General features: G+C 37.2%; 1 protein-coding gene across 5 annotated transcripts in view; it reads right to left on the bottom strand.

The window, feature by feature from the left end:
- Positions 1–20,471, bottom strand: part of LOC138744119 (C-terminal-binding protein 2) — a 202,761-nt gene that overhangs the window by 163,124 nt on the left and 19,166 nt on the right. For 3 of the 5 annotated variants that reach the window (XM_069899713.1, XM_069899719.1, XM_069899717.1), the window contains exon 1: positions 4,771–4,851. Coding sequence is in view for 2 of the 5 variants with exons in the window: in XM_069899714.1 (XP_069755815.1) it covers positions 4,771–4,848; positions 13,235–13,283 (127 nt within the window). In the remaining 3 variants the exon portion in view is untranslated. Of the gene's footprint in view, positions 1–4,770; positions 4,852–13,234; positions 13,404–20,471 lie in introns of those variants that run through there. The other 2 variants (XM_069899714.1, XM_069899716.1) reach the window with 2 other exon arrangements.

The following is a 20,471-nucleotide window of genomic DNA, read 5'->3' as shown; positions in this document are numbered from 1 at the left end:
CCAAATCAGGATGGTGTGAGATTTGGAAGAGAATCTGCAAGTGGCATTGCATCCTTGCACTTGCAACCCTTGTCCTTCACAATGGTAGAGCTCATGGATATCACAAACAACCAGCTAAATAACTAGAGAATATCTCATGCATGTTGTAACCATGTTGATGGAAGTAACCAAGCTGATGGAAGAACTGAATCAAGGATGAGGTGCCAATCTAATAGGCTGCTTTGTTCTTATCAGCCCTTGCTTGATATCTGGGTTCTGTTACATGTCAACCTAGTCTGTGTCACTTACTAAGGAGCTGCAAATGGAACTGAACATTGCACATTAAACCCAGACACTGCATGATCCAATGGTGGGAGGACTGTCAGTGGTGAGACATTGAGCCCAGGGTACTGCCATGAAGAACCACTACAATAATGTCCTTAGTACATCACTTGGATGATTGTCATATGACAATCACAAGCATTTGCCTTTGTGCAAGATGTGGTTCCAACTGCCAATTTTACCAGATCTCCTTGATGTCAAGATTCAAGAATACACTCACACCTTGGCTCCGGAATTCAGCTCTTTGATGCATGTTAATCATGAGGTATAGAGCCAAACGACCCTGGTGAAACTGCATAGTGCGCAGATTATTGGTAAGTGCCACTTGAATTTATCTTTTTTTTTGAATAAATTTGCTTTTTTGCTTTGGAAAGATCTAGCACTGTCAGGTAAAAGGCAGTAAATAACATCATACTGTGATTCAATATATCTTCTGAAAGATATCCCTCCTGACTTTTGTTTCAGATGGCTAAAGTTTCAGGCTTCACAAAATCCAAAACACATGATGAATTTCAAATTAAATCTCAGTGTTGATATGCTGCTTTATTGCATATCTCAAGTTTTATTTACTGGTTTCCATACGTTGCATTTTAATAAGTTGTTAGCTTGAAATATGTTCCATTTAAAAAAAATTATAAGATGCTCATGTTTATTAGCAACAATGAACATATCTAAAATACGGTGGAAAAGGATGTAGAGAATGTAGCTGATATTAACTACATCTATTTCAAACATCTGGTCTGAAAAAAAAAGCTGAAACAAAAAGTAAAAATAGAGAATATTCAGGAGGTCAGTTAATAGCTAGAAAATAGCCAGCACCACAACCATACAAATAGGGCTTGAGTGAGTCAATATCTTATCAATGCAATGTCCATTCTTGGATGTTTTACTATCAGCCACTATCATATGGGCACTTTGGTGTGAGACGTTCTTCTTTGCTGACCTTAAGAAAAGTGTACCGCCAAAATTCATTAGGCAGCAAAATTTTTAATCATATTGGTGAGAAACCTCACCAAAGAAATGAGCTTGAACTAAAGATGAAAGATCAAACCAATGTTAATTAACTGTATTTGCAGCATCACAGACCTGCTGCAAACCACTTTGCACACTTAGAGCTTTCTTCATACCCTGCTCATGTTAAAAATTGACCTTTGTTGAATAATCAGATACTCTGGTACAACCAAAATTCACCTACAAAGCCCAATTGCCAACACCAACACTCTTTTGTGTAGATGATTGGGTATGAAAACACATGTATCACAGACTCCGGGGTGGAGGTAACCCCGAGTCTCAATTCCCCAAATGCAGGAACATTCAAGTCCACTAATATATGCTGCAGCTCACAGCTTCACTAGGAAGGCCATTATGCTTTCCATGCCACCACACCAGACGCTTCATCATCCACCCACAGAAGCTAGCGGGAGATGGAGACCAGACATGCATCTGTTTCGTAGGGATCCAAAGTCTGGGCAATCCTCAGGAGGACCTCCCAAGCTGTAGCCCTGGAAGGACTATGTCAGGGTAGGCTATATTAGAAGGAACTTCCTTTCTTCAGGATAATTGCCTTCCATTGTTCGAGAAATTCCATAAATTCAAACATTCAACTCTTGTCCCCATGGCCCATCCCTCTGTAGATGGTGTGATGCTCCAGTGTCTGAAGTTCCTCATCAGTTGCCCGAGGAGCACACCTCCTGCCCTCAGGTATCCCCAATATCAGGAGGAGTGAGGGTATCATTGTGTGCTAATACCTTAAAGAGCTGGCTGACAAGCTCTCAGTTGGTATAAGGGCAGGAAGAAGAGTGAGAAGGAGATCAAGAGAGAGGGGCGAGGGGGCAAGGGGGAGGTGAGAGAGAGAAAACGAGATAGAGAGAGAAAGAAAGAAAGAGCAAGAAAGGGAGTGAGAGAAAGGGAAAAAAGAGGGAAAGAGACCAGAGCTAGGGGAGATAAAAATAAAAAGATAGAGAAAGAAAGAGAGAGTGAGAGAGAGAAAGAAAAAGATAGAACATTATAGCACATTACAGGCCCTTCACACTCAATGTTTTGCCAACCTATGCAAATCTACTCAACAACCATTTAATCCAGGGGTCCCAAAACCTTTTAGACCATTAACTCCTTCATGATCCCTCATAGACCTCAAAGCATGCACAAAAATTATAAATAAATAAGTAGATATGCAATTTTTATATGCATGGTGTCTGGGCCTCCCAGCAACAACCCAAGTAACAAATCTGTAAATTAATCAAGTAAGTAATTACAAATAACAGTAAAAAAAAAACATCTTTGCTTCTGGCCAGGAAGATGTCAATCGGAGTTGGGTCCAAGTCTTCAGCATTGGCAATGGTGACTCCCATTCTCAACATTGGGTGCAGTGCTGTCCACATCGAAGAAGTTCTCTCAGGCTGCCGGGCAGGAGAGGGAACCTCAGGCTGCCGGGCAGGAGTGGTTATTTTGGGCTCCGCAATATTTTCGGCACCAAAAGTTCAATCAACCCTTCCCCCCCCCACCAACGTTTATTGAATGCCTTGGCATTTTTAGACCCCTTGGATAGTCCCATCGACCTCCAGGAGTTGCTATCGACCACTTTGGAGCCCCCTTATCTAATCCTTCCTTACCATCCCTCCATATCTCTCTTATTGTCTTATATCCACATGCATATCTATGAGTATTTGAATGTTTCTATTGAACCGGTTTCCACAAATACCCTAGCAATGTATTCCAGGCACCCAGTAGTTTCCGTACAAAAAAAACTGCATCTGACATCTACCCTAAACGTTTCTTCACTCGTCTTAAACAGATGTCCTGATATTTGCTACTGTCACCCCAGGACAAAGATTCTGGTTATCCACCCTATTTCTGCACCTCAATTTTTAAAAACGTCATCAAGTCACCACTCATCCTTCGAAATTTGGTTTGTAAAGCCTACTATTCCTGCAACAGAGTGGCATTACCTGAAGGGAGCCTGACAGTACTTCTTTTCAAATAGCACTAAGTTTCACATACTTTAAAAAGCAGCGAGGCAGTTGAACAATGATTTTAATACTCCAAAATGTGAAAAACAAATTTCTAAGCCAACTCTATAAAGAAAATGATTAAGTTAAAAGATCACATGCTGACTGACTCCAGCATTTTGTGTGCATGGATGTTTCTTTCTATATTTAGTTGTTCTTCTCTTGAAATATTTATGCAAACAATAAATTTCTTAGTTAAATATTATCGGGCAATTAGAAATATACCATAAAACACTTTGGATGTCCAAAAATGTTAAATCAAACAGTGATATAGTAGAGCAAAATGCAAATTTTATTTGTAACTCAATGATTTAAATAATGAATTTCCCCTACATCAGGGCTAATTTGCAGCTTTTCTGCACATCAGCACAAATAACTTAAAAATTTGAGGATCGAAGATGCATTTATCTATTTGTTAAAATAACTACATACGTTCTGGCTGTATTCTTTGATGCACAGAATTTGCAGAAGCCCTCAAAAAAGGAACGGACAGCTAACATTCTAGTCCAGGACCTGAAGATTTACCCGAGTTGCAATTCTCAGGCAGGTTAGAGTTACTGCAGTGAAACCTTTGTACTCAAATAGGGCTTTGGGCATGAAGTGAGATTAAAATTTTTTAAAAACACTTTCAAAAACTGAAGTACAAGCAGAATAGTACAGCCATTTTACTGTTATATATGCATCTCGATCAATACACTTCTTCAACAGATCAAATATAAATAAATAGAAAATATTAAGATAACTTACATTTTAAAATATAGAAACATATCTTGACAAACAGCTGCATGAATATTTAACAACTTATGCAATACAAATATGTCAGAACCTTTCTTCCCCACAAATACTGGCCTCTTACTGTATACTATCCAAGGATGCATGAAAAATAATCAGATTTTTTGATCATATATGCGACATGCCTTACTATTTGTTGTTCCTGTAAAACAATCTAAAAACAATGTATACTCTACCTGCTTCAAGTTATTCCATTGCCGAAATCGCCACCACAAAATATTATTTCAACCAGAAATAAATTACTACATTTGCTGAATTAGGTTCATTAGTTAGCACCACCTCCATGGTCTGAAACATCTTTATTTGGACAATGGAAAACCACAAATATTAACAGATTCATAATAACCATTCACATTTTCTCGAAGGGGGAAAACGCACTCAGATTTAAAAGCTATGTTTTTGTGCCTATTTGTTCAAAAGCAGGCAATCTCAATTGAAGGTCCAAATTTCTTTAACTTACTTCAGATTAGTGAAATCATCTTTTAAGATGTTTCAGATTTTTTTTTAAAGTACATGCTTTCTATTAATTTCATATGATATTTTGAATCTTCACATGGTGCTAGTTATGTGTGGCACACAATAATCTAATGGGATGTCCACACTTCATACAAGTTTCTAACCTTACGCTATCTGAAATGTTTGTACATACCTCTCCTTGTTGCTGCTTTGCCTGCCAGATGGTTATGCTCCTCTGTAAGCCGTTGTTGGTTTCCCCACCAAGCCCCCGCTTTAAAAAAATAACAAAAACATAAAGGTCCTACAGTTTGACAATATACATCTTTGATTGTATTTAGGGAAGGGGATGTAAACTGTTGATCTGCTCTCATTACAAGTCCCTCATGTATCCACACCCCCTGCCCACACACACAAATTCACAACATTAATTTTGCTTTTTTATTCTCATGTTCCAGCATGCAACTATTATAAAGTTGAATCAGACCGATACCCAGACCCCCAGATTGTATTAGGAAACTATCACATATCAGCAATATCAAAGCACTTAAATGAGATTGTAATTCAAAGTTTTTTTTCAAACAATAGATTTTTTAAAGTACTCATTAAAAGCAGGTTAAAAAAATAATAAGAATATAAGCAAAAGAGCCCATTTTTAAATGGAACTGTACTCGAAAACAGCAGTTACATTTTGCAGGTAGATGAATTCTAGTTTGATCTCAACTTCTAGTCTTCATCTTACTAAATGTAGAAACATGGGAGGAACTGCAAACAACATATATAAAGGATGATAGAAAGAGGGTATAACCATCAGTAACAATTAAATTGATCAGTGTTCCTTGGTCCAGAGATGGATGGAGTGGTGGTGATAAGATACTGAATTTTTTTTTCCCCCAATGTGGGAGAATACAAAGCTAACTAAGTATATAGATAAGATATGTACAAATGAATCCAATCAAGAAAAACTTCTTAATAGACTGTGGAATCTGCATATTAATTGGTAGCTATTAATAGAAGAGGTGCAGTTAACAAAAATCTGTTTCTTTCACCAAGTTTTTTGCCTCATTTCCAAATAGCCCCTTCTTAGGATTGCTTAAGAACACCTGAAATAAAATGTCCCAAATTATTTCATTGCAAAGGAGAAACAAGCTAATAGAAATAAGTTATTGTTGCTTTCCTATCAAGGTGGGGAAGGTTTGCAGGAATGGAACCTGCAACCAATCGTGACAGATACTGATGACCTGCAATTAGATTAGGCTCTCATTTCATGATGATGAGAGCTTTCTCTTCTGCCCAAACCCCAAAGTAGTTAACCAAGCTAGGTCCCTGCAAATATCATAGGAGAATTATATTTTTAAATATTTATATAAACATTGTTTAAACTACTTTAGCACACAAAAAAAAATCTGTTGGAGGAACTCAGTGGGTTGAGCAGCATGAATGATCAACATTTTGGGTCAGAACCTTTCAAATGCCAAAACATTAACCATTCTTTTCCTCCCACAATTGTTGCTTGAATTTCTCCTGTAGATTGCTTTTATGCTCCAGATTCAAGCAACTGCAGCTTCTTGTGTCTCTATTAAAATACCTCAGCATTCATTATAAGGCAGAGCATTGTCAGAGACTGGAAACTATATTCATGCAAAGTGAGTTCTGATATTGTGGGATGAATTTATTGGGAGGTTTACTGATTGCTAATAGTGGAAGGAACATAAAGAATAAAGAAGTTAAACAGATGCAATTGCTTTAAATACCTTAATAATGACAACACCTTAATTCACATGACTTCACATTCATCAATCACAGCAAGAGGTATCCTAACTTTGGCTAATTACCCATGCCCTTTAATAACACCAATAACAAACATAAAAATAATTTAGAAAAGACTCTGAAGAACAACATCAGAAAAGAATAACAAAAATGCAATAATAACTTTCTGAAATGGATTTTGAAAGAGCTACAGTAATTAGTGGGAACCTCACAGAGATCAATGATCGGGCCTCATTGAGAAACATTTCTCTTTGCCAATGCATCCAAGGTCACTACAGTCACTGCTAAGGAAAGTGCAATTTAATCGGAGTCAACCTGATCCAAACCTTGCTTCTTGATCCGTTCTCCTCAAAAGAAAATTATACAATGACATTCAACAATGACTGAAAATACAGTGGGGAACACACCTTTAAGTATTCCACAAATATAATAATAAAATGCGACAAAATAGTTTTATCAAAATGAGGTAACATACCATAAACATTTATAAATTCAAATCAATAACCAAGCACAGCAAGATTCCAAGCACTGCAGTGAATGACAAGTATAATATTTCACCTAAAAGGAGAACACCTTCGGAAATATCATACTCTATTTTAAAGTATTCCCAGGCGTGGTTGTGAATTTATGCCCTCAGAACCAGAAGTGGAATTAAGCAAATTGTACTAAACTCCTATTTTGAAAGCCAATTTTACATCTGTACATCAAGTAGGACCAGGTTAATATCACAATACAACAATTTTAATCTGCATTTGACTCAAAGCTCCAGCCTCCAGTTGGTATTTCTATACTTATCACCGTACACAGAGGCCATTCTGCCTCTTAGATCCATGCTGACACCCAACAAGCAATCCCATCAGTCCTATTCTCTTTCTTCCCCACACCTCTGCAATATTTTCTCCTCCACTTGCCCATCAACTCCTCTGGTTTTTTCCACTAACCATCTATGCTCAGGGGTCATTTACAGTAGCTAATTAACCTTTGGTATGCAGGAAGAAAATCAAAACAAAAGCAAAATTCAGGTGGTCACAGGGAGAGCATGCCAATTCCACACTAACAGCACCCAATGTCAGCATAGAATGGCTTTGAGCAGAAAAGATGTTGAGATAAATTTATTCATGATGATTAGGATTACCCTCAAGATGAAAGGATATCAACCTGAAAGATTACCTTTCCAAAAAATCTCTCTGCAGATACTTGTGGAATATTTCCTATTTTTATTCTCATATCACCTAATTGATTGGTACTCTCAGGGGAAAAAAATCACGGCTGAAATGGGAAATGCACTGAATTTTGATGTGGTAAGTGGAAAACACAATAGCATTGGTGCAATTTCTACTTGTCTCTCGTCAATGAGTTGAAATTGCAGCAATGCTGTTGTGTTGCTGGATCAATATACAGTACAAGTAGGTGGCTTTATTTCTGGATGCTAAATTCAGAAGGTAAGTGGGTTCAAGATTGCAGTGGGGATGTCACCCTTTGATCTTTCTTTTGTTCGACCACAAACTGTAAACTCAGTACAGAATTGCAGGAGAAGGGAGTGAGTGGGCAATGTTAGAACAATGAGTGCTTCGTCACACCTTCATTGCATGGGATTAAGTTGCAAGGCAAGAAACTCATGCTCAATCTGATTCAATTTTGTTGCCAGCTGTGTCAACAGACAGAGGAAGGTGCTCAACATTTTGAAGTGTGGTTAACTGAACTGATCCCCTTCAGGAGGAAACATCAAATTAACGCGCACAGCTGGAAATAATTTTCAATCATAATCAAATCTGCAACTGTGGAATTTTTACAACCATTTGTTCCTTTGTTTCAGTTATTTTCAAATCAGTGGCTAAGAGAGCTGATAAAAAAACATCAGACAGAAAGGAAACTTTCTAGAAGCCGAGTTCTGCTTATTTCTCCCCTTTTAACTTGTCCTCAAAGTTATTTCTGTTAAATAACAAAGCACGATTACCCCCAAATGATGCAACATTTTAATAAAGTGTGGGCAAAGAGGACACTTAAGCTGCTTTAAATAATTTTGATACAAACCAACAAATAAAATGAAAAAAGCTTAGGCCTTCACATTTTGCCACACACCAGTGTGGTTTTCAATCACAGCAATTGCTGCGAAGGACTTTTGCCAAATAACAAGTGAGATGTGGGCATTAATATGTTAAGATGTTCAAAGGAACACAATCAACAATTTGATTTGGAATTGTAAATCCACCTCCACCCATCCACACCCCTCCCCTTCCACTGTCTCACAAAAGTGTTAGTTCATGCTGGGGCACAGGTTGGTGATTGGCAGTTCCCTACCTGTCCTGAACCTTGTCTCGGTTCTGTCATTGAACTGAGAGCTAAATGTTTACTTGGTGAGAGCAAGGAGAGCTGGGAGAGTAATTCTTTCCCAATCAAATGTCCATGCAGTATATCTGCCAGCAGGGGTCACTGCATGACAATGTGAGCAAGCAGCCAGGTTGATGTCCTTTATTTACTCTGGAGAGGCTGCAACCAACTGTTCTGTCCTTACTGCCATGCCAGCTAAAATAGACAATTCAACCAAAGAGAAGGGTCTGAAGCTGGGACCATCATGGTGTGGCACAGCTTTTTATTCTAGCCAAGAAATTAAAAGGAGTGTTAAAAAAATGCAGCATTTTTCAAAAACAAGTAATTGCACAACTAACGACGTTAAGAGTCCTGGCACTCTCGCATGCAATAAATACCACTAACTCAACTCCACTTCTAAAATAAATAAAGCTAACCATGATCAGAAGACCATAATAAATAGGAGGATAATTAGGCCATTCAGTCCATCAATCTGTTCTGTCATTCAAATCATGGCTGATGTATTTTTCCTTTCAATTCCATTCTCCTGACTTCTCCCCATAACTTTTGACACATTGACTTATCAAGAACCTATCAACTTCAACCTCCATGTGGTAACCAAATCTATAGATTCACAACTCTGTGACTGAAGAAGTTTCTCCTCATCTCTGTTCTAAAGGGATGTCCTTTAATTCTGGCTGTGCTCTCTTGTCCTAAACTTTGCTACTACTGGAAACATCTTCACCATGTTCATCCTACTTAGCCTTTCAATCTTTGTAATGTATTGATGAGATTCCCCTCATCCTTCAAAACAGTATCAGCCAAATTCTCTTATCCCTCGGATCATTCTTCTAAATCTTGTTTGGATACTCTCCAACATCAGCACATCCTACATCAGATATGGGACCTAAAACTGCTTGCAATACTCTAAATGTGATCTGACCAATACCTTGTAGAGCCTTGTCATTATATCTATGCCTTTATTTTTAATATGATAAACAGCAAAAAAAAATATGATCACTAAATGAATGCATTAGAAAATCAGATAATTAAATCCAACCAATGCATGAGTGATCATGACTTGTAACTGATGGTTGTCCCCAGTAGAATTCATTTGCAGCAGTATTTGGCCCATTGTTTGCTCCAATTAACTTCTATTCATCTCGAATGAAGTCACTATAAAGTCTGAAACAGCATTCTGAACATGTTCAGATCAGGTTGAGGTTACTTTGTTCTTCTGTCACAATTACTATAAGAGTGTAGAAATTAGAAAATAATTTCAGGTTCGAAAATAACTCTGGAAGAGATGGCCCTAAAGGGAGAGAGTGATACATATAAATCTGCCCCACTTCTTCACTCATTCTCGAAGCTTCAATAGGCAAATGTGAGTGTAACACCCACAATAAGAGACATCAATACAAAACAAGTTGATATTTATTTAGGTTCTGGGCATTGTTTTATGTGGCCAACAAATATTCTTCATTGAATTTAATGTGAGTTTTATTCAATAATACATAAAAGGCATTGTTAAATTGACACAGTTGAGTTTAAGTTGAATGCAAATTCAGATCCCAAGTCACAAAGGAGTGCCCTATAAACCTGCATGGCACTAACAGAAGGATAGTGAGAAAAGGGGAAGGGCAGCTTCATTTGCACTGGATGATGACGATTAAAAGTTCTTGAATTAAGAGGAAACCATTTTCTTAGCTTGATCATGGACAAGAAAGAAGATCAACCACCCATTATTCACACAACTAATTTATCTTTCCATTTAAGTATACCTCCCACTTTATATCTGCCTATTCCTTGACAGAAGTATACCCACCATCACTCCTTCCCAATAGAAATCATATTTTATTTTTAAAATGACAATTCATTGCACTCTATTGTTAATAGAACGTACCTACTCAAAGAAAAGGCAGTGATTACTTAAATCCAGTTGCTGTGGATTTTATTTGAGGGAATACAGGTCAGCAAACATCTTCCAGAAAAGGTTGAGGCAGCTGTGTTGCATTGATCAAACATTAAAGACCTTTTATTTGCTTGATATTAGTAAAAGAACTTAAACTTGTATAGTATCTCCAATAAACTTCAAGCATGTCAACGCCAATCAATGCATTACACATAGCTGTGTAAAGAAGAACACCAGGAATTTTTCACAATGCAAGGTAACAAATTGTTTTTTTTGCCTTGTGCTAATCAAGGAAGATATGTTAACCATGACAGAGGTCCTTTCCTTTCTGCCTGATCAAAATATGACTGCCAATCAAAAGTAAATATCCCATCCAGAGTAACAGTTTGTTATGTCTGGGCACTCTCCATCCAGATGGCATTAACATCAACTTCTCCAGTTTCTGCTAGCCTATTCCAATTCTTCCTCCCTTCTCATTCCCTCTGTCTTCTTTCCTCCAGCTCTCCACCCCCTTCCCTCTCTATTCACTGAGCTATCCCCTCTCACCTTGTTTACTGGTGTGCCGTTCCTCCCTTAACCACCTGTTACCTCCTATCTATGGGACTGTGCTCCTTCCCTGCCCTCCCCACCCTACCATTTTGTTCAGACACCTGCTTACATTTTGTTCATACCTTGATGGAGGACTCAAGCCCAAAACATATCTTATCTTTGCTATATAAAGTACACTGTTTGACCTGCTAAATTTCTCCAGCATGGTTTTTACTTTTGTAACAGTCATATCAGCCTGGTTCACATGCTTAACCCCTGGAATGAGTCTTGGATCCTCAACTCTACATAAAGACACAATGGAGGAAATAAAAGCAGCATTTGGAGATCCAGACCATTCAATCTTCACAATTATTCATGACATATCAGTCACCTCAATGTTACTTTCCTGCACTAATCCCAGATTCTTTGATTGCCTTAAAATCCAAATATCTGCAAATGCAAACTTGAATGGAGTGTCCACAGCACTTGTGGGAAGAAAATTTCAAAGATTCACTATGCTTTGGGTGAAGAATTTCTTCTCATCTCATTTTAAGTTATTTTGAGACTTATGACCATATGTTTTAAGGGCTTTAGCCAGTAAGAATATAATTCCTGTAAAGTCCAGTATAATCTTTTTATGCTGCCTCAAAATTATCTCTCATTCTTCTACAATATTGAGTTCAGGCCCAATCTATTAATCTCTCCGCATGCAACAACCCTCCCATCCCAAAAATCAATCCGGCAAGTTTTCCGGAACATACATTCTTACTTCAGACCATATCTGCACACCATATGCAAGGTACAGTTTTACCAAAGCTCTATATAATTGAAGTAGGATTACTTTAGTCTTTTACTCAAATCTTTTTGTAATAAAAGATGCTTGGTGCATCTGTACACTTTCAATAATCCAAGGACATCTATCTCCTCTGAAAAGAACACATTTCAATTACTCATTATTTTAAAATACTGTACATTCTTAGTTTTTTTTCCCAAAGTTGGTGTCTTTATATTTCCACTCTATATTTCTAAGTTATAATCCATCCAACATGTCGTTGACCATTCTTTTAGCCTGCTATACCTGCTTAAGCTCCTTTGCACCTCCTCTCAACTCAAACCTGGCACCCACTTTAGCAAGCCTACACATTCTGCAGTTGTTCCCCTCCAGCAAATAATTTATAGATTGCAAAAAGATGGGACCCTTCTCTAATTCCTGCAACATCCATTAGTGACCATTTCCCCACCCAAAAATTGCTCATTTATTCTCATCAGTCTTCAATCCATACCAGTTTATTAACTCAATTCCATACGCTTTAATTTTCTTCAGCAATCTCTTCTGTGGAATTTTTTCAAAGACGTCCTAAAAGTTCAAATTCACGTATCCATCATAAAATGCAGATCATTCAAGCCTCCAGTCCCTTCAATTTGTCCAGTTTTTTTTCCTAATGCAAATTTCTTTGAGCAGTTTAATTCATACTGGATCTCTACTACTTTCTGCAGGCTTTTTAGGGCTTCTTCCATGAAGACAGACACAAAATATTTGTTTAACTTCTCAACCATTTCCTGTCTCAGTCTGCAAGGGATTAACATTGACTTTTGCTGTAAAAGCTTTTAGTTTGCTGTTAAATTTTCATTAGATTAGTCCCTATTCTACTTTTCCTTTCTTGTCCATTTATTGATCCCTTTATTGAATTCTCAAATTTATGATTGCAACATCATAAACATTTTTCTTTGGCTAAATAGAAAGTTCAGATTCTTTTTTAAATCATGACTGGACCACTTTTCTGAAGCATGATTGATCCTTATAATGATTACTTGCTATGATCTATGTAATAATTCTTTAAATATTAGTCATACCTTTCAATAAAGTTTCCCAACCTACATAAACAAATGATCCTTTTCTTTAAAACTCCCTTAATTATCAGTTTACTGATTAAACTGTGGTCATTGAAATACAAGCTTATAATTTTGGAACAAGTGCAGGATCCACTGATTGATGCTAATTTTGCTAGCACAGTTCAAACAAATGCAGCAAAAACCAGATTATAATTTGCTCCTCAGTTGCATTTTTATCAAAACTAAAAAGTATTCTTCAATCACTATTACTTTTGCTAAAGATCAAATAACTCTATAGTCTGCTTACCTTCACAAATTCGATCCAATCGTTGGCGCTTCACTTTGTGCTTGTCCATCAGAGATGTCAGCGGTGCGCCTTAAATAATTCCTTTCACTATAACAAGCAAACAGTGTTCGATGTTTTCACTATTCAGATGAATCCACAGGAGTGTAAGTGCATAACTCTACCCAAAATCCTGAAATGAAATTTGAAGAGACAATAGTCAGTGAAACTGGAACCACATTTCTTCCAAAAAAACCTCTATACCAAGTTGGTAAAATGAAGCAGCAAGACCTCTTTACTAACTCATTGTATCAAGGCTTTTATTAGAATTAGCTCAACACCCACTAAAATAGTAAATTATAATTATAAATATAGAGCAAAGATCCAGACCATTTTGGAATTTTAACATTGCTGGCAAGATCAGCATTTATTGTCCTCTAGTTGCCTTTGAGAAAGTTTTGGATGTGATATCATGCATTTATAATAAAGAACTACATTCCCAGTAGGCAATGAACACAGTTTGCGCGGGAACAAAAAGTAGACCTTGTTGGTTCAAGCAGCTTGAAAAATAAAGTTGTTTAAGCATTAAAAACACGTAAGGGGTGTTCTTCTTCAAGGAACAAACATATTATGGTGTCAGAAGTGTGGAGGTAAGTAAGAAAGACAAAAGTTCCCGTCATGGAAAAGTTAAGTCCTCCCACAGTTTACCGGCAACCTAACAGATAATTGGAAATGCTTCAGACAACGATTCAACATTTATTTTGAGGCTGGTGGAGTGAGAGATACCAATGAAAAATGGAAAGTGTCTATATTTCTACATGATGGGTGAAGATGCCTTGGACTTCTTTAATGGTTTTCAAAATGGTGAGGCAGTTTTCATATTGGACACTCTGATGACAAAATTTAAGTAGTTTGTTCCAAGTAAAAATTTCACGTTTGGGAGATTCAAGTTGTTCTCCTGTGATCAGATACAAGGTATGAGCTTCAATCAATTCTTAGCCGAGCTTCAAACACTGAATAAGTGCTGTGAATTTGGAAATTTGAAAAACTCACTCATTGAAGACAGAATAGTTTGTGGAACCCAAGTTAATGCGCTGAGAGAAAGACTGTTGCATGAACAAGATTTGATACTGGAAAAGGCTGTGAATAAGTGTAGGGCGACCACATGAGCATAAGCCAAGGAGTTGGATAGGATATATGGTGAAAACAAAGAAGCAAAGCATCAGTTGTTTCACAAAGCTACAGCAAAGCAAAGAGGTAGATTCAAACAGCAAATTCAGCAGGTGTGGAGATAAACATATTCCAAAGATCTGTCCTGCCTTTGGAAAGTCCTGCAATAAATGTGGGAAGAAGAATCATTTTTCAAAGTGCTGCAAAGCAGGGTCTACCAAGAGAAAGGCGCACACAGTGGACTAAGTAGTGGAGGAATTCTTCGAGGAATCACGATAGACTGCTGCTTCTGGTAAAACGAATGGATCATTCCAGTGACTGTGAATGAAACTGTAATACCATTTAAGCTCGACACTGGAGCCCAGGTGAATCTGTTCTCCATGGACGATTTTAAGACCCTCATCTTAAAGAGCAAGATTTATCCAGTGAAATTAAAAGTGACAGGCTACACTGCAGAGAACACTCAATAAAAGGAGTTGTATGATGATCCTCAAACACAAAGGCTGGCATCTAAAGTCACAGCTACTGATTCTAGAAAAGAGAAGGAACCACATGGATCTACAACCACAAGCTCCAACTCTTGTCATAATCTGTTATCTGTCAGTACACAAAAGGGGCCAGCACATGTAGAAAAGGAATATGTTGTTCAGAGTTCATAGAAAGACACAAATACCAAAGCAGCAAATGCAAGCAATATACTGGTGGAAACACATACCAGAGTAAGAAGGACTGTTAAACTACCTCAGAGATTGAAAGCTGTTGAGTGGAAAGAGACTGGCCGCAGTATGTAGATACCCTTGTCATGCAGACATAGTATTTTTTAAAAAAATTATTGAAAAGGGGAAAGTTGTGTTATTACGCACGATTTGAGTGGGAACAAAAAAATAGACTACGACAGAAGTCGAATGCATTGTTGGTTCAAGCAGCTCAAGAAATAAAATAGTTTAAGCATTAAAATTATACAAGGTTGTTCTTCAAGGAATGAGAATAACATTGGTGAAGCTTCTTGACTGGTTTCCCTTCTGAAGGTGCTCCCGCAATGTGGATAGAGTTGCAGGATTTAGTTCGAGAGATATATCTCTTCTGGTGAAGGTACTCCCAAAGTGCTGCTGTGGACTGAGTTCCAGGATTTAGACTGAGACACACATCCATTCTGGTGAAGGTGCTTCCACAATGCGGTTGTGAGCAGAGTTCCAGAGTTTAGTCCAATCAACAATGAGGGAAAAGTGATGTATTTGCAAGTCCGGCTGGTGTGAGTCTTGGAGGAGAATCTGCAGATGATATCAGTGTGTTTTCATATTACTTCACAAAGCAACATAACGAATATGGAACCTTCAGCTTTCTGCTCATTTTGGAGAAGATATTTCTCTTGCTTAAGCAATAGGAAAGTGGTCACATGTGGTATTTTCACTCATTTAACAATTCATTAATTCATAAATTATTCAGCCTAACACAAAGGCTTGAGTCTCACAGAGGCCAAATCAAGAATACAACAGTTTGATGCAAGAACACTAAAAATAATGAAGTCTTCTTCATATTTTTGACCTTTGCTGCTACCTTAATAAGCAAAATTCTGTGGAAGTCCGGGCCCTAATTCGTGATCAACTGAATACCTCAAGAGAACTCTGAATCCAGTCTACCATTTGGAATAGCAACAGTAGGTCAGGGCATAAAATGTATATGAACCTTGATGCAAATTTAGCACACGTAATTAAAACTCGTATACATTCCCTGCTGGTGTATTTAATAAACCTTTAAGTAATATGCTGACACATTATGGAAGCAATTAAGTTGTGTGATGTTCCATCATTCATCCCACTATTGTTAGTGTTATTGCAATGGTATGTGAATGTAATTCTGGAACACGTCCTATATCCGCTACAGTCTCAGAAGTGTTTGCTTTTCCACTGTCATTTGTAAACACTTTGACAGCTTAAAAAAAAAGTTCAAAATGAAAAGTATGTATTTATTTTTGGGCTCAAGCAAAAACCATTCCCTGAATCAATGGGTCCTGAAAGATAAGGAGACACACAACTGCCTTCAATCTTCTTTGATTTGGTGCTTTGGTCTGACATTTATTAACATGGTTTTGACAGATTATTAATAGATTGTAACAAAAAGTTCCTAAAGCATTTTAACTGGCTTTTTCAATTTACAACATTTTGCTAAACAAAGCATTTTACAGGCATGCATCCATTTGTTAACTGAGGAAAAGCTGCATTATAATGATCCACGAGGCCAGATTATAATACTGTATTAGCAACACAGGCAAAGGAAACTACTGTTTTTTTATTTAAAATTTTTAATTTAGGTACAGCCTGTAACAGACCCTTCTTGATCATGAGTCCACGTCACCAAAGTAACCAATTAACCTACTCATCCTGTACATCTTTAGAAAGTGGGAGGAATCTAGTGCATCCGGAGGAAACCCATGCTGACATACTCCTTACAACAGTGGCGAATTCAAACCCATGTTCCTGACGCTACAATAGTATTGCGTTGCACTAACCACTTATGCTAACATTGCTGCCCAAAAACCTTGAAAGACAGTTAACGTACCACTGTACAACACTAAACTTGATCAACATGCAAGAAAATGGAAACAGAAACAAAAATAACATTATTTATGAATATATCCCATACACCAGTGTGCCTGGTAATTCAGAATGCAGATACATATCAGGTACATTTTAAAATATACCTCATTTTTTGGAAGAATTAATGTCAAAGCAGAAAAATGCTGTAACAAATTTTTCCAGGGAAATCTGAACAATTCCAGGGCTTTAATGAAGATTAGTGAAGAACTTGAAATAGAGACTTTAATGGCATTTGTAGTGATTTAAAATTAATCTTCAGAAGTCTCAGTTCATTTGGAACTTTCACTTGTTACTGTTTTTACTTGTTTAAATATCACCAGCTTCAAGCTTTGGGATAGATTAGTTAAATCCTAACTCAAATTTGGGGAATTTTCACAGTTTGAGGTATATGAAAAATAAATAAGGATCTAAACAATCTACATGAATTGCAAAGATCCATAAATATTTGCCTATTACAGTGTCAGTGCTGTGCGATTGCTCAGCAAAAGGAGGGGTAAGGTGCTCCTTCCGTCCGATAGCCTACAGGTCATCCTTGGGCAAAGGTAGTACGTTCAGCCTCCCAATCAGGGTCACGAGAAGCCAGGGATTGCAGATGGTGGATGCTTTTTACAAGCAGATTCTACAAATTGGAATTTATGGTTGTGAAACTAAAAACACTGGGCAGATGAATTGCTGATCAATGGCCAGGATTACCCGTCCAGTATGGACACCGATACTGAAGGCGGCAACGGGAAACCACTTCAGTATTTTTCCCTTGTTTATCATGAACTCAGCATCGTCTATGGCCTCATTTCAAAGATGGAGCCTTCACCCGAAGGACAACTGGGTGCAACAACTACAATTTGGAGGATCAGAGATCGTGACGGATTGAGACATGATCACCCACACGGAATGGCAAGGCACCTGAATGATGAATGATTCCTAAAAAGCCAAAGTGTTAGATCATTCAAAAGAAAGATGTGGGTAAAGATTCCTGGGAGATGTTGTTATTTCAAGTTTATTATCATCTGATTGTACATGTACAACCTGACAAAACAATCTCTCCAGTCCATAGTGCACACACAAAAACATACACGACATAGTACATAATGATCACATAAATAATCAAAATCAATACAAATATTTTAGATGATTTACATGGTTAGAGGATTATGTTCATCAGTTTTTATTTATATATTTAATTGTGTCCTTTATTTCAATTCTAAAGGAATGTATGTATTAGAATATTTTCATAAACCTCTTCTCTAAAGAGGCTGTTAATGACTTTGGGGTGGCAAATGGTGCAGCTAGTAGAGCTGTCACTCCCCAGTTCCAGAAAAATCAGGTTCAATCCTGATCTCCAGTGCTGTCTGTGTGGAGTTTATTTTTAACAATACAGCATGGTAGTGGGCCCTTTCAGCCCATAAAACCCATGCTGCACAATTACACCCTTAACCTACCAATCCCAGACACTTTTGGAGGGTGAGTAGAAACCCATTCAGATCACAAGAAGAACACAGAAACTCCTTACTGACAGCGCCGGATTTGAACTCGGATCACTGGCGCTGTCATACATTTCACTAACCACTAAGCTGACTGTGCCTAGAGTTTACACATTTTCCCTGTGAGCAAGTGGGTTTCCTCCTACATTTCAAAGACATGGATTAGCAAGGTTAATTGATCATTGTAAATTGCCACTGGTGTGCACACGGGTGGTAGAATCCAAGCAGAGTTGATGGAAATGTAGGAAAAATATAAAAATTTATATGACATTTGCACAAGATGAATGTAAATGGATGTTTGCTGGTTAGCATGGAATCAGTGGGCTTGTTTCCATGCTAAATAACTTCAGAGGGTGTAACCTTTTCCTGCTCTTCTGTGCATACAGAATGCCAGTATAAAAGAGGTCAACCTCCAATAAAAGAGAGGCACCAAACGGAATTATTTTTTCTGATAAGGCAACATGGAAACATTCTTTTTCAATCATTTTATTTTTTTTTAATTAGATTCATATAACAGTAAATTAAAATTACAGATAGTTAACAACAGTAAACAAGATTAAAAAAGGAAAAGACAAAAAAATACAACTAAATCTAATTAAATTTCTAACCCCAACCTATAATATAAGCAATTACTATCAAAGTCAGGCATAAACTAATTTCAACATTAATAGGTACAGAAAAAAAGAAATGAAAAGGAAAAAAAATTAATAAAGCCCAAAAATAACTGATCTATAAATTTTGAAAATTAAAATTCTCCAAAGAGAAAAAAAATTACTCATTTTAGTAGTTAAGCATCTAATTCTCTCTAGAGAAAGGGATGCCATCACATCCAGTAACCATTGTGTACGTGTGGGAGGGACAACATCGATCCATCGCAGCAAAATGAGCCTCCAGCAAACAGGGAAGCAAAAGCAACCATGTGGGATTGAGATAGAGTCAAAACTAAGTCCATTGGTCCACTCATTCCATTAATAATAATAAAAGGGCTCAGAGATTTACATCAAGAATTAAAGATAGTGTACTAAATACCTCTTTCCAGTAGTTACAAAAGGAGGGCATAACCAAGACACATGATATAAAGTACCTTCCTGAGTTGCATACATATCACATTTAGAGGATATATTGGGGTAAAATTTATCTGATTGAACTTTGAAATATTGGGCCCTATGGACTACTTTAAATTGTAATAAAGAATGTTTTGCACAGAGCGAGGATGGATGTACATTTTTCAAAACAAACTTCCATGCATCTTCAGCAATGTTCCCAAACTTTCTTAATTTTAGATAAAGAACTACTACTAGATCATAAAAGCAGTTCATAAAGGGCTGAAAGCAGTCCTTTCTGACTGGGTCTAAAATTATATACTTCCCAGATAAGATTAAAATCTAAATCTTGGGGAAGCCTCAACGTTAAGGATCTTAAGAAGCTCCTAATCTGTAAATAGCAAAAAAAAATGTTGATTAGGTAATTTAAATTTGGCAGACAATTACTCAAAGGAAGCAAAGTTTTGGTTTATATACAAGTCCAAGAAAGATTGAATACCCAACCATGACCATTGAGTATATCCAGTGTCTTGAACCAAATGTTTTTCTTAAAAAAGGGAATTATGCAAAATTGAACAAATTAATAAAAATCTATGATAACTAAAGTACTTTCTAAATTGGAACCAAATACTCGAAGTATGTCTAATTACCAAATTATCAGTTAATTTGGAGAGCGAAACCTTTTCCTGATCTTCTGTGCATTCAGTATGTCAACCTCCATTAAAAGAAAGGCACCAAATGGAATTTTTTTCTGATGAGGCAACATGGAAGTATTCTAAATGGCTTTTTAGAATGAATCTGTCAAAACCCAGGAAAAGGCAGATCATCAAAAACAAAGCCCCATGACAGAATCTAGTAGTAGCAGGCAAAAAACTGATATAAAGTTTTGAAAACACCATACAGAACCATAAAACACTATAGCACAGAAATAGGCCTCTAGTCTGTGCTGAACCATTTTATTTTTTTGCCT

This window comes from Narcine bancroftii, chromosome 10 (genome assembly GCF_036971445.1).
Source record: "Narcine bancroftii isolate sNarBan1 chromosome 10, sNarBan1.hap1, whole genome shotgun sequence".
Taxonomy (NCBI): Eukaryota; Metazoa; Chordata; class Chondrichthyes; order Torpediniformes; family Narcinidae; genus Narcine; species Narcine bancroftii.
The sequence above is the reverse complement of the archived record's forward strand: the minus strand, read 5'-3'. Positions and strand labels throughout refer to the sequence as shown.